Source organism: Necator americanus, chromosome I, assembly GCF_031761385.1.
Source record: "Necator americanus strain Aroian chromosome I, whole genome shotgun sequence".
NCBI classification, from domain to species: Eukaryota; Metazoa; Nematoda; class Chromadorea; order Rhabditida; family Ancylostomatidae; genus Necator; species Necator americanus.
Window position 1 is genome coordinate 21,025,839 of NC_087371.1, and position 12,824 is coordinate 21,038,662.

At 42.0% G+C, this 12,824-nt stretch overlaps 3 protein-coding genes across 4 annotated transcripts; all 3 read left to right on the top strand.

Annotated features, from left to right (window-relative positions):
• Positions 1-897: 897 nt before the first annotated feature.
• RB195_006384 (uncharacterized protein) lies at positions 898-1,356 on the top strand (the record flags this gene model as incomplete). The annotated part of the gene is made up of 1 exon (XM_064179437.1): positions 898-1,356. The coding sequence occupies one exon, from the start codon at positions 898-900 to the stop codon at positions 1,354-1,356; it is 459 nt and encodes a 152-aa protein (XP_064036392.1).
• Positions 1,357-1,429: 73 nt separating this feature from the next.
• RB195_006385 (uncharacterized protein) lies at positions 1,430-11,073 on the top strand (the record flags this gene model as incomplete). Of its 2 annotated transcripts, XM_064179438.1 has the most annotated exons (9): positions 1,430-1,466; positions 4,598-4,800; positions 4,859-4,980; positions 5,143-5,332; positions 5,385-5,477; positions 5,855-6,033; positions 7,097-7,403; positions 7,521-7,593; positions 10,499-11,073. In XM_064179438.1, 9 exons carry the CDS (start codon positions 1,430-1,432, stop codon positions 11,071-11,073), a joined length of 1,779 nt encoding a protein of 592 aa, XP_064036393.1. The 2 variants fall into 2 exon arrangements, with proteins under 2 accessions (XP_064036393.1, XP_013304088.2); XM_013448634.2 differs by lacking the exon at positions 1,430-1,466 and having other exon boundaries at positions 4,648-4,800.
• A 143-nt stretch (positions 11,074-11,216) lies between these two features.
• Positions 11,217-11,752, top strand: RB195_006386 (uncharacterized protein; the record flags this gene model as incomplete). Its single annotated transcript, XM_064179439.1, has 3 exons — positions 11,217-11,372; positions 11,438-11,575; positions 11,636-11,752. 3 exons carry the CDS (start codon positions 11,217-11,219, stop codon positions 11,750-11,752), a joined length of 411 nt encoding a protein of 136 aa, XP_064036394.1.
• Positions 11,753-12,824: the final 1,072 nt, after the last annotated feature.

Genomic DNA, 12,824 nt, shown 5'->3' on the forward strand with positions numbered 1-12,824 from the left:
TTAAAAGTGAAGTAGGTCACTTTCTCCAACCGTTCAAAAGTGAAAGGGGATCAGATCACCGGCTCCATCTACCGCATCTATATAGTAGGATCTAAACGACATGGAGTTTGCATAAGCGGCTGTGATTTGCTGATCGCGATGGAGAGAGGGGTTCGAATCGAGGTGGGACTATCGCGAACTGCAAAGAAAGATGGCACTAGCATGGGTCCTTCCTCGATCCTACGCAACTGCACTATGCTTCATGTCGTTTTGGCCCCACCACACATCCGAATCCCCTATGGTAATTCAGAAATAAGCATGTTGAACAGTCTTGTATGATGCCACCTCCCAACGATGCATCTTGAAACGGTACATAATGGTGGGCGTGCTCTGCACAATCGTAGACGCGCTGCAAGTTACTATCGTCCCACTACTTGTAATAAGTTGCATTGTTGGGGACATGGTAGCATCTATCTATTCGTGGATAGAACCCAATATTAGCAGTTCCGCGATAAGCTGACTATAAGAAATTGTCAGTCCTCAGGACTTATGGTCAGACTTTCTTATAGTCAGTTCTTATAGTCTTCGACTGTGGACCAAAGCAACATTTGTAGGACTCGCCACGGGGACTGTCCCAGACTGTGTACTTACACCGCGAGAACAGTGTCCACAGACGCTGACCTACATGCCCTTCTCGGAGCAGCAGAGCGTATCAAATTTCACGTGATTGCTCTCCAGGAGACCAAGAGCAGAAGGAGCGACCTTCGAGAGAAGAATGTTGGTACACTCTCCATTCGTGTAGAGAAGGTTCCGTTGTGAAATGTATGCAGTGCTGGTTTTGTTGGGCACCTATCTGCCGTCCATTTTGTTGATTCTCACGAGATCCTGTCACATCGTCTGGGCATTCTTTGTCATGTCATGTTGGTGAGTAGCAACATCAACTGCTACTCACCAACATCAGCACCTGATGAATCCGAATTGGATGTGTTTTATGAAGAGCTGGAGGAAGTGATCCGCGACGAGAAATCCTTCTACAAATTCGTTGACGGGGACTTCAACGCAAAACTAGGGAAAGCAACAGAAGAGGAATACAGGCCAATTGTTCTAACCTTCGTCAACTATGAGAAAGCCTTCGACAGCGTAGAAACGAATGGAATACTGTCAGCTCTTGTCGACCAAGGTGTGGACGCATCGTATGTGAAGATATTAACAAATTGCTACGATCGATGCACCACTACGATACAACTTTTCCACCGCCCCCTCACCATTGGAAAGGGGGTACGAGAAGGCGATACTATATCGCCGAAACTGTTCATGGCTGCATTGCAGTGGATAATGGAATCACTTTCTTGCGAAGAAAAGGCATTCGTGTATTGACAGAAGATTCCTCTCGAACTTTCGTTTTCCGGACATCGTTCTCTTTTCGAGAAGTACCAATGGAGCAGAAAAGATGCTCAACGAATTGAACGAAGAAGGGAAGAGAACAGGTATGCGAATAATCCAAAAGAAGGCTCCCAGATCGTGGAATCTTCGTCATACGTCTACCTTGGACGTTCTATAAACATGGAAAACTGAAGGACCAGGCGAAGACGTGGGCAAGCACCGCTGCCAAGTCTACAAAGCTACTCACTACAAAGTAGCCCCTAAGAGATGTCTTCTGAGGTTTAACCGGCGTGCACATCACCTAGCCTGTCTTCGCAGCTCCGAGTTAAAGGTAGCATACCACGAATCTGGGGTGATACGGATTTCAGGTGGAGTATCCGTATACACGGTTATGTTAGATTATAGAGATCGGGGTGGTTCCGCACATCTCTCCTTGAATCACAGCAAGCAGCCGGGCCCTGAATGCTGTTTTGTACGATACCTTCTATTGTAGCGTGCCACCCTTGCACGCGCAGCTCCCTTACTGTCTAATGCAGAAAGTCCGAATTGGTTTTTGACGAATCGCAGCGCGGAGACGGCACAAGAGGTAGAGCGACACAAGAGGTTGCAATATATGGCGTAGTACAAAACAACATTCTGGAAGCGGCTGTTTGCAGTGATACAGGGAGAGCTGAGCGGAACTACCCCCGTCTCCATAATCTACGACCCCGTATACGGATACTCCACCTGGAATCCGTACCATCCCAGATTCGTGGTATGCTGCGTTTAAGAGTAATCCTTCCCGCTTTGGCGGCATATACGTCGAAAGCAAAGTATAGATGGGCATTGCGAGAAGTATCGACGATAGATGGACTAAACGAACGCTAGAGTGTATTTCAAGAGATGCTAAACGCCCTCGAGAGAGGCCTTCAACGAGATGGGGTGATATGTGTTCGCTGCACGAATGAACCAGCTGTAAGCTCAACTAGATACGGCTGAAGGACCTCGTCAACGTCGCTCACGAAACTTGAGAACATATTGGATGAGAATGGCGAGGGAATGAAGCGAGTGGAAAAGATGCTGGGGCCCGCACGTCCAGTGAAGACGGCCCATCTGACTGAGCAAGTAAGCAATTGTATCATCAGTTTTTCATCCAATTCCCATCTTTCCACGCGCATTCGAAATTTTAGAAGGGGAATTCTGTTCCGAATTAGGCATTTTAAAAAATGCATGAGAAGAAACAGCGTTGATGGTAAAAGTTCGTTATTGCGTAGCATGAAGATAGGTTCAAACAAGAGGAACCTGTTCATAGGATTAGCCAATGGCTTTGTGTAGAAGCTCTGTGTCCACTATGAAGGACTAGTAGTAAGTGCCCAGACCCGTACAGTTATAAGACCTAATTGGGTAAAAACTGTCCTGATGTTCAGTACAGTTGCATAAGCCGACTGCACTCGAAACGGCTCGTTGGAGCTAGCGGTTAGGATCGAAGTGGAACCATTGCGAACTGAAGCGATGAGTGGTGCTAGCAATTGTTCCCTCTAAATCCTAACCGCTAAGTTCAACGCCTTTCAGGTAAAATATAGTTGTGGGGGACACTCTGACGCGCCAGAATCGAACTGTTTTCCTACTGTATTTGGCGTCATCTTGGCCGCAGCGTGCATCGAAGTCGAATGAAGAGTTCGGCGAATGGATTGCTAATCGTGGATTGTGGAAGGAGCGGCTTTGTCCTCTGAAAGTCCCGTTGAAGTCGCGAAGCAGACGAACGCGAACAGCCTTCATAAAGGCTAACCCAGGGTCTCCTTTAAAATCCACTGAAAATGTGCGAATAGAAGTTCTTGCATGCATGCTTTGTAATCGTGGATTGCTATGGAGTTCATTTTCAGTTTTTTTTTTCTTGGAAGTTATACATGATGTGATTTAGTTATTCATTTCTCGTAAACTTGTTTGGAGTAAAACGTAGCTGAGGTGGCGCCCTTGTTTCTGGAAGTAAATAACTAAATCAGTCGGGCCCTAAGACCTAGGCATTAGTCTTAGAGGATCTATGACATGTATGCTAAAGTTACTAAAAGAAAAAAGTAAGACAGATCTTCCAGAAGTAAGGGCACCACTGAGTGGCCCCACAAATACATCTTCCCTCTTGTTTGGAAGATTTGGTAAAGTTAAAACAGTAGTAGTTCCAGCTCTGTTTTCATTTTTACATAATAGCTTCAACGTAAATGTCGTGGATCCTCTAAGACTGTTGTTTAGGTCTTAGGGCTCCGACTGACTCAGCTACTCAATTGTGCTCCGTGACCTTTTTCGCGCTCCGAGTGCAGATATTACAGCACTGTAATATCTGCACTCACTATTACAGGTACAGTCGCAGTACCCGAGAGTATGCAAAAGGAGCAGTAGTGCAAGTAAAAGTACGTGAAAGGCTCCCAAATAAAAGAATGAAGATGTATACTACAACTGATGTTAAATCATTAAGTGTGATCACTCCTAACATGCTCCCAACATTCACATGCATTCTTATTGTAAATTCAAATACTGAGGAACTATTAGAAACCCTTACTTATTTATGAGTTCTTCAAGATGAGAGCAGCATGTTCTCGATGTCGAAACTTATAGAATTATAATCATATCTCTCTAAGAAGGTATCAGTTTTAAGGAATCTCAGCCTAAGGGAGTGCAAAGAGGAGACGCAAACTTCGGAAGAGTGGATTCACATAACCGAAGGTTACAACAATGATTTGGCATCAACCATGACAAAATCCAGCTTCTAGCCCTTGATTTAGTTGGTGAGATTTCTCCAGTGACATGTATTATGCAAAAGTGGAAAAAGAAAGAAGAAAATGAGAACTAATGAGACCAACAAAAAGAGAAAGATCATCTAAGAAGTATGTGATATATCACCCCAAAATTCTCGTCCCTTTGCAAATTATGAGTATAATAAGAGTAGACTTAGTTAAAGCTAAAGCTTATACGCTCAAAATAACAAGCAGTGAGGCACTTCAACTACCGCTCTTTGATTTGGCAGAAAATGCAGCGATATCAAAGGACGATAGCTTCCTTCCTATCTTGACGGTCCCGGAGTGATTCGTGTACTCTACCGTGCCTGTCATGTCCGCAACTCTTTTGCTTTTTCCTCCTAATTCTAAATTAAATTGTTATTTATTTTTTAAAATTTCTTTTTCATTCTCTTATTGCCATTATCTTATTCTGCATGAGTCTCAAGATGAACTAGTTATATTTGGATTGATAAGGTTGCATCCAGGACTTGGTTACCGTTGCGATCGTGTTTTGGTCTTCGGCGAGATTTCGGATATGACGAAACGTCGCCCTTCGAATAAAAAGCCCACTGGAGCGAATAAATCTCTTGGAAATTCCCTCACTAATGAGCGTGATCGAGTACGGCGAGAACATCAGCGTTCAAAATACGATGCCGAAGACATTGAGAGTCCAGCTTTTGTCGGAGTTGTGCGTTCGATCATTTTAATCTACCTCTGCAGTCTTCACAGTGCATTTTTAATTGCAGAGTACGAAAAAATGCATTGATTCAATTACTGATGAAACAAGTCTCGAGGAATTCCTTGCAAGAGCACAACTGGCGGGGACAGAATTCACAGCGGAACGCGACCAGTTTTGCGTTGTCGAGAAGTTAGTGAGTATTCGAGCATATTACGTATTGTAGGTGTTTTAAATAGAGTTTTGCATATATTGTAGTTAGTTTTGCATGCATTGTAACTATTATTCCTCTAGTAAGGCTTTGCATGTTATCGCTTCCAAAAATGTTTCTCTCTAGTGAATTTTTAATTCCAGAAACGGTTCCGTAATTGTACCTTCTCGAGCTGATTACAAGAATAGCATTGCACTGCAAAAACAGTTCGAACATCGGTTAAGAATCCCAAGAAGACCGCGTAAAGATCTCTCGATTAGTGCAGAAGAGCTGATGAAGTTAGAGAATGAAATCTTTCTTCAGTGGAGGTCAGATTTGTCTGAACTGCAAGAGGTAATCTCCGTTTCTTTTCCGGAACGACATGAACCTAAAGAAAATGACTTAGCATGATGGTCTAGCGCTGACGCCCTTTGAACGAAATCCAGACATGTGGAGAGAGCTTTGGCGAGTTGTTGAACGCAGCGATATTATTGTACAGGTGGGTCATCAAGCAGTGAAGTGAATGGTTTGGGAAAATCTTATTTTTCCTCTTTTTACCCATTCAGTAATGTTCTTCAATTCTTCCTTTTGAGAACAGTGAATTATGTATTAGGTCGTCTTCATGCATGTATTGTAATTCTTCTCTGTGGAATTCAAGCATTTTCTTAACACGCAATTTCTAACATGAGAAACTGCAAAACATGTAAAAGTCGACACCTCATTAAGACCTATATGTTCACTTAAACATTTGCTTTTTTTGGAGGTTGTGGGGATTGTTTTTATTACTTGAACTTTTATTGCTAATCACCAGTGGATCATGTTTCGATTGTGCGGTTTTCTCTTTCTGGCCTTCTGTTCGATGTTTCTTTTTTTCAGATTGTGGATGCACGCAATCCACTTCTTTTCTGGAGCAAAGATCTCGACGCATATGCAAAAGAAGTTGATCCAGCAAAGAAAGTTCTCTTGCTTATCAACAAGGCAGACCTTCTCGAGGAGTATCATCTTATGGAATGGGCAAAATACCTAACTGGGAACAATATCGATGCTATTTTTTGGTGAGTATTCTTCTTGTATTCAAAGTAACGATGACAAGGCAAAACTATCCATTATTTTTTTCTGAATTAGTAGCTACTAGTCGTGTTCTGGCTTGCAAGCTTTGGTAAAAATTAGCAAAACACATATACGCTAAAGCTGCAAAATTCGTCTGTAGTGTCTGGGGTTCATCTACTGACTACTGTTAAAGTATTTGGATATGTAGAAAAATGAAGTGAATGGTATGGGCAATTATTTTATTGCCTTATTCGACGTGTCATATGTTTGAAGTAGGGTCAAAAACACTATGAAACTGGTAAAATTGCGTAGGACCTTACTCATCTCTGCAATCTGATTGCTACAAGTCAGGACTCGGCTTGGATCGGAACCGCCAGCTCTAAAGAGTACCACCTACTACCGCAGCATTACGTAACGTAACACTAAGCGTAGATAATTTTAAGCGGCTTACAAGAAAATGAGAAAATGTAGTTTATGACGGAGCGAGGTAGGCACGTTTAATCGCAAAAAGCATGTTTGGTGTAAAATCAAACTTACGCTTGCTTCCACTTAAGGACTCCTGTGGTTTTTTTTAAGCTGTGGACCTCACATAGATCCCATAGCACCGGCTCCGACCATCGCATCTATGGAAGGGACCTCCTTCACTTTTAAATGCTCGGAGCCGGTGCTCTGACCCCCTTCACTTTTGAAGGGTTGGGAAAGGGACCATAGGTGCGATAGGGAGCAGGACCGTCCTCAGGTGAAAGGCGTTTAGTTCATGGGGTGCAGCTCAAACGAAGGTGGTCCTTTCGCCAAACGCCCAAAAGTGAAGGGGGTCAGAGCACCGGCTCCGACCATCGCATCTATGGAAGGGACCTCCTTCACTTTTAAACGGTTGGTGAAAGGACCCCCTTCACTTGAGCTGCACCGCATGAGCTAAACCTTCTTCACCTGAGGAGGATCAGCTTCTCCCTATCGCACTTAAGGAACCTCATATATTTTTATTTAACATTACTATTAAGGTGACCTCTTTCTGTAATTGCTACATGGATTGATCCATGTTATTCCTACTAATTCCATCTAGTTGAGGTCCGCCCTCGAACAATCCTCAGTTGGCGAAGAAGATTGCGAAATGTTACCATTATCATCCACAGTGTCATCATCAATATGTGGTCGGCTTTATCTTCGGACCCGCGACGAACTCATACAATATCTGAAGGACATCGGTTATGCCTCTGACATTCCTGGCTCTAAACCTGTAGTTGTGGGAATGGTAGGATATCCGAACGTGGGCAAAAGCTCAACAATTAACAAATTGGCCGGAAGCAAGAAGGTTTCCGTTTCTGTGACTCCGGGAAAAACTCGGCATTTCCAAACAGTTCACTTGGACAACCAAGTAGGTTTCTTTTAAAAAGATTCATTTATATGTATGTTTTGTGTATTTTTAGTACTTCGTTTGTTTGTTCACTTACCAATTTGAATAACATTTTTTCTTGATGCAATTTCTTTTCAGCTGTGTTTGTGTGACTGTCCAGGTCTTGTGATGCCTTCGTTCACTTTTGGAAGGAATGAAATGTTCTTGAATGGTTAGTTTATTGTAACAAATTGTTGTATCCTTCAGGTATTGGAAGTGGTCCCAAAAGAATCTGAATAAGCCACTTTTTTATATTATTGGTCTTATTTGTCAATCTGAGGATCTACTATTATAATGTGCATAGATAAACATACACCTTACAGACAAGGTAAAGTGTACGATGGAACTCTCGTAATAAGTGAGGAAGATTGGAGTTGTAGGAGAGTGAGGAAGGAGGAGAGGAGAAATGAGAAAAAAAAGAGGGAAAAGAGAGGAGTAGTTGGAAAGGATGAAACTCAGTAATGGGACGCTTTTAAAAACGAAAACAGAAGTGAGCTCATGTTCCTCAAAAGCAACAAAGGTACTAAGCTGGTGCGAGATTCTTTCCAAAGGGATTAAGTCTTAAAACTACAACTAAAAGGCGCTGAATTTCATTACATTTAATAGTCCGGAATGCTCAGAATATGTGAGTTTGTTAACTTTAAAAGGTCACTAATGTGGTAGGGTCAGAACGACCTGATGCTCTGTGCAGTTCCGTAACTGGCTGCGCTTGGAGCAGCGCGGTAAAGCTGGCGGCTCGGATCTGGGTGGGACTATAGCTAGTTTCACTTGGGCTGCAATGATGAGTGTAGCCAGCAAGGTCTCCCTTCGATCCAAACCGGTACTTTCCACTGCTAGCCGCTTCGTACGGCACTGACGGAACTGCACCGAAATTCAGGCCGGTGTTAGCCGATTTTAACTTCGTCACAGGAACACGTTGACAAATGTTGTATTTAGTAGAAAAAACCTTGCTATACAAGGCGGCTAAAGCACTGTTTTTTGGAACCTCCTACTTTCTTTATGCCTCCTTACTGCTAAAACCTCCAACGATTTTGAATTGAAGTGAACGAGGTGGTGCATCCCAGCGGACTGCTTAGCGCCAGACACTTCCTAGTTTCTTTGGAATTTAGATGGGAAATTGAAAATCATACGTTTTCTAGATCTTTCGCTCACAGATTTTGCCAAAGCCGGACCACTTGGAATGATGAAATTTTGTGTTTGCGTGTTCTGTTAGACCCTCTATTCAAATGTGTAGGTGAAGTCTAGTAATTCGTGTCATATTTGTAATAAACCAGTTCAGCCGTGAAAGTTTTATTAGCGATGATTTTTCTACCTAAATCCAAATTTCCACTTCCCACTTTCCCCTAAATTTAGATGGGATAATGTAAATTTTCCTGTCTGATCCCATTTTCATTTTTTAGCTGCAGTTTTAAGTTCTTCCTCTTTTGCAAAAGTTTGGTGCATGGAATTGAATAAGACATTTCTTATTGTCGTCGTTGTTTGAGCTGTGCTCCTTCCATCCTAATAATTTCGTGATTAGAGGGAAGGAGTCCCATCACCACAGTTGACTCTGGTTACAGATTTTGCCTTCTCTCTTGACATACAAAGCATAGGATCGCATCAGTTTCCCCAGTGGGGTTCTATAAATGATTTGGTGTCAGAAAATGAAACTCAATGAAGAGCTTGTCTTCTGCTAAGGTTGGAGTTTTTTCAAGTGTGTTTTAAAAGTTTAGGCAACAGTAACGATAATTATCAATGCCTGGGCATGCAGAAGTTGCGCTTGTGAGAACTATGTTGGTATCCGCTTAATGTTCACGTCGTAGGAGACGCAGCCAAATGCTAAGGTTAAAAGGGCATTTGGTTTTTCCACAGTACGGTAAGGGAACTAGGATAAAGTACTTGCACTTTCCCAACGCCGGCGTCTAACACATTATCAGATAGAACAACTAATAACTTGGAACTCCTTGCTCCTCCGTATCATATCGGTGGCTCAGGTGTGCTTGAGAAAGTGTACTCGATAGTTCAGTTGCGAAGGTTCTTTTCTGCTCAACAACTTTTTTTCTACGTTTTGAATCTTCTCACAGATGAGAAGATTTACCTTTACTGTTGTTTTTTTTTTACTTGGTTTTGGTATCATTATGCATTATTACCATCTTCAGCCATTTCATCTTTTTTAAATTCATACCGTCAGTCCTAACCTTTGAAAGGGGGCCAAATCGTATCTGTGCGATGTCAAAAAGGTCGTTATTCTGAGAAAAAGAAACGAACAGGAAGTTCTGGAGCTTAAAAGGAACCAAAACAAAAGTGCTTGCTCTCCTGTTCCGCAGTTTTAGCTTGTTGAAGCCATAGCAATACTAGTTCATTGGCAAACCATGGCAAATCGATGCTTTTATGTTAATCATACTTTCTCTTTTCTATATTTAGAATAACGTTTTGAATTTCTTCGTATTCACTAAGATTATATTCTCTTAGTTTGCGCACGTTGTTATTGTAAACCGTGCTGATGAGGTCTTCGCCCGTTCTGTTTAGATTTACTTGCTCACCTCAGCACAGCTGTAGGAAAATGCCCTTGAAATCACTAGTCTTATATACAACTGCATGCGCGTCTAGTCGGAATTGGGCTCCGCCATGATCTGCCTATAAGGAAGAAAAACTAGTAGAAACTTGTCTGGGGAACCCCTTTGTCTATCAGATCGTCCTTCATCACGCTGGTGAAGAGGTAGACTATTAGTCCATGCCTCCGCTGACTACATAACGCGCTGCCCCGACCAAACACTTTCGACGGCGACTGTGACTGTAATTGGACATGTTGCAAAGAGACAAAGCCACAAAACCATTTGTCAACCATCCTTGGTCACACTAACTGTAATCCAAATTCACAGACCTAATTATGAAACTAAACTCACATTCACGTCCATTGCTGAGGATTCATGAAACAGACAGTAAGATATTATCCTTTTTATATAGATTGCTCCAGTACCCCATAGAAAAACATATGTTGTCTTTTATTTATTGTGTCTAGAAGTTACAGTGTCACTTTTGTTCCAGAAATGCTTGTTGAGAGTGCGCTTCACTGGGATTATACATTTTCTTTTAAGGTATTCTTCCGGTCGATCAAATGAGGGAACATATTGGGCCAGTTGCTTTGTTGATGTCTCGTGTGCCAGTGTCTTTCTTCGAACGCAATTATTCAATTATGTTGCCAAAAAGCTCAAAACCGTCGCCGTTGAATCTACTCTCATCGCTAGCTTTTATGCGTGGATTTATGTCAGGGGCAGGGGTGCCCGACATTTCACGTGCCGCCCGTTTCATTATCAAAGACGTTGTCGCAGGTCGTATACGGTGGATTGCTCCTCCACCAGGAATTGAGCAAGAGGATTTCAATAGTCATTTGTACCATAAAGAGGAGGAGAGATCAGATGTAGGTCTTGTACAACTTGAGCAGCTTGAAAAACGAGGACTGCTCGAAGGAGAAGACATTATGGATAGGAAAGTGGATCAAATATTCTTCAGTGAGACCCAAAATGCTGCTCACATTCGCAGTGCAAAGCCCAATTTCATAGCACTGCCGAACAGCGGCAGTGCACCTAGTGCGACGAAAAAGGGTGATAAACTCCATCACAATAAAAACAAGAAGGAGAAGCTCCGAAGGATATATGTTAGTTCGAATTGATTTGTACAAAGAATAAAGAGTATACCTATTCCGTTTTGTTCGGATTTCTCTGGGTTTTTCCAATAGTATATTCCAATATTCGCACAAGATTTTCCTTTTATTTTATATATGTGTTTAACTGTCGTTTGTTGTAAAGGATCATCATGGGTAAAATAATGAAGCCAGGAAAGGTTGTTCTTGTCCTTCGTGGAAAATACGCAGGTAGAAAAGCACTTGTGGTTAAAGCTCAGGATGAAGGAGGTGCAGATAGGTCGTATCCTCATGCTATCATTGCTGGGATCGACAAATATCCACTGAAGGTTTGCCAATATCTTTTTTTCCTGTCATTGAATTCATCATATAATTTATTAGCGCTGAGTTTCAGGTGACGAAAAGCATGGGGAAAAAGAAGCAAGAAAAGCGAAATAAATTGAAACCGTTTGTGAAGGTAGTCTCCTACAGCCACCTCCTTCCTACTCGGTACTCAGTTGATGTTGGTTTTGACAAGGCCAATATCAATAAGGTAACTGACCGTGCATTCATTTGCAAGTTCATCAAGTTTCTCTTTCCAATTCTGTTGCAGGAGTCATTGAAGATCCCTAAGAAGAAGAGATGTGCTCTCGCAGAGATTAAGTCAAAGTTTGAGGAACGGTACAAGACCGGAAAGAACAAGTGGTTCTTTACCAAATTGCGCTTCTAAATGTTCTAATCGTTGATTTTGATAAAATTGTTGTTTATTATGTATCCCAACTTCTTAATGAAAAAAAAACATTGTTTTATCAATTACACATACTTCTCAGACCATTGTTTGTGGTGGTGCAATTAGAACAAACACAGTAGATTTCTGATTTCAAAAAAATGGAAAGAAAGGAAACAGACATCATTAGGTGTCATTTATCATTGCAACAAATACTTTCTGGAGGTTTTAGCATATATGATCACATTATGCGCGATCGTTTGCTGCAGATTCGATCACTTTCCAAGATGTTGCATTTTTACGTGAGAAATGCACGTTAACATAAAAAGGCTTTGAATAAGTGTTGTGTTGGCAATAAATACATCTACCTTCTAGGTTTAATCTCAAGCGAAAGCGTGCTGATTTATGGTGCAATTCCAGAAACGGTTGAAATGACAGGATTGGACTTTCGTCTACCACTTTCGCAATTACGCCATGACTCTTTTTGTTGTATGATATAGCAAATCCGCTGTACATTGTAACTATAAAAACAAAACAGTCCGCGGCGCAACAATTTTGCATTGAATTGCGCTAATAAGGGAATCGTAAAATGCAAATTTCTTTTGATTTCAAGTTCATTCCACATTGTCAATCGCTTGTCGTCAGCGACAATTTTTGTTGTTGTAGTCGTGTCAAAACGAAGCCTGCGTTAGCGGTTGCGCTCGAAGTGTTGCGATTGAGATAGGACCATCGTTAGTTCCACTGTAGATGCAGCTAGCGACGTTTCCACCTCGATCTCACCCTCATGAGCTCAGTCGCCAACTGGGACAAGATTGAGGTCGTTTTGACTCTGCTGTTAGAGTTGGTTCAGATCAGCCCTTGATGATGACCTCACTGCATCTTAAGTAGTTTATGTGCGTGGCCGGTATGTTTTAACTCTTGATCCTAGCATTAGGTGTCTTTCGTGGAGGTTCCTTGTTAAGACTTGAGGAGATGCATTTACAATGAAAGATCGTCCAAGACTCGAACGTTTAATTATTTATGCATCCTTCTATAACAGTTGCAAATAGGCCGCGCACTGAAGATTCACTACGCC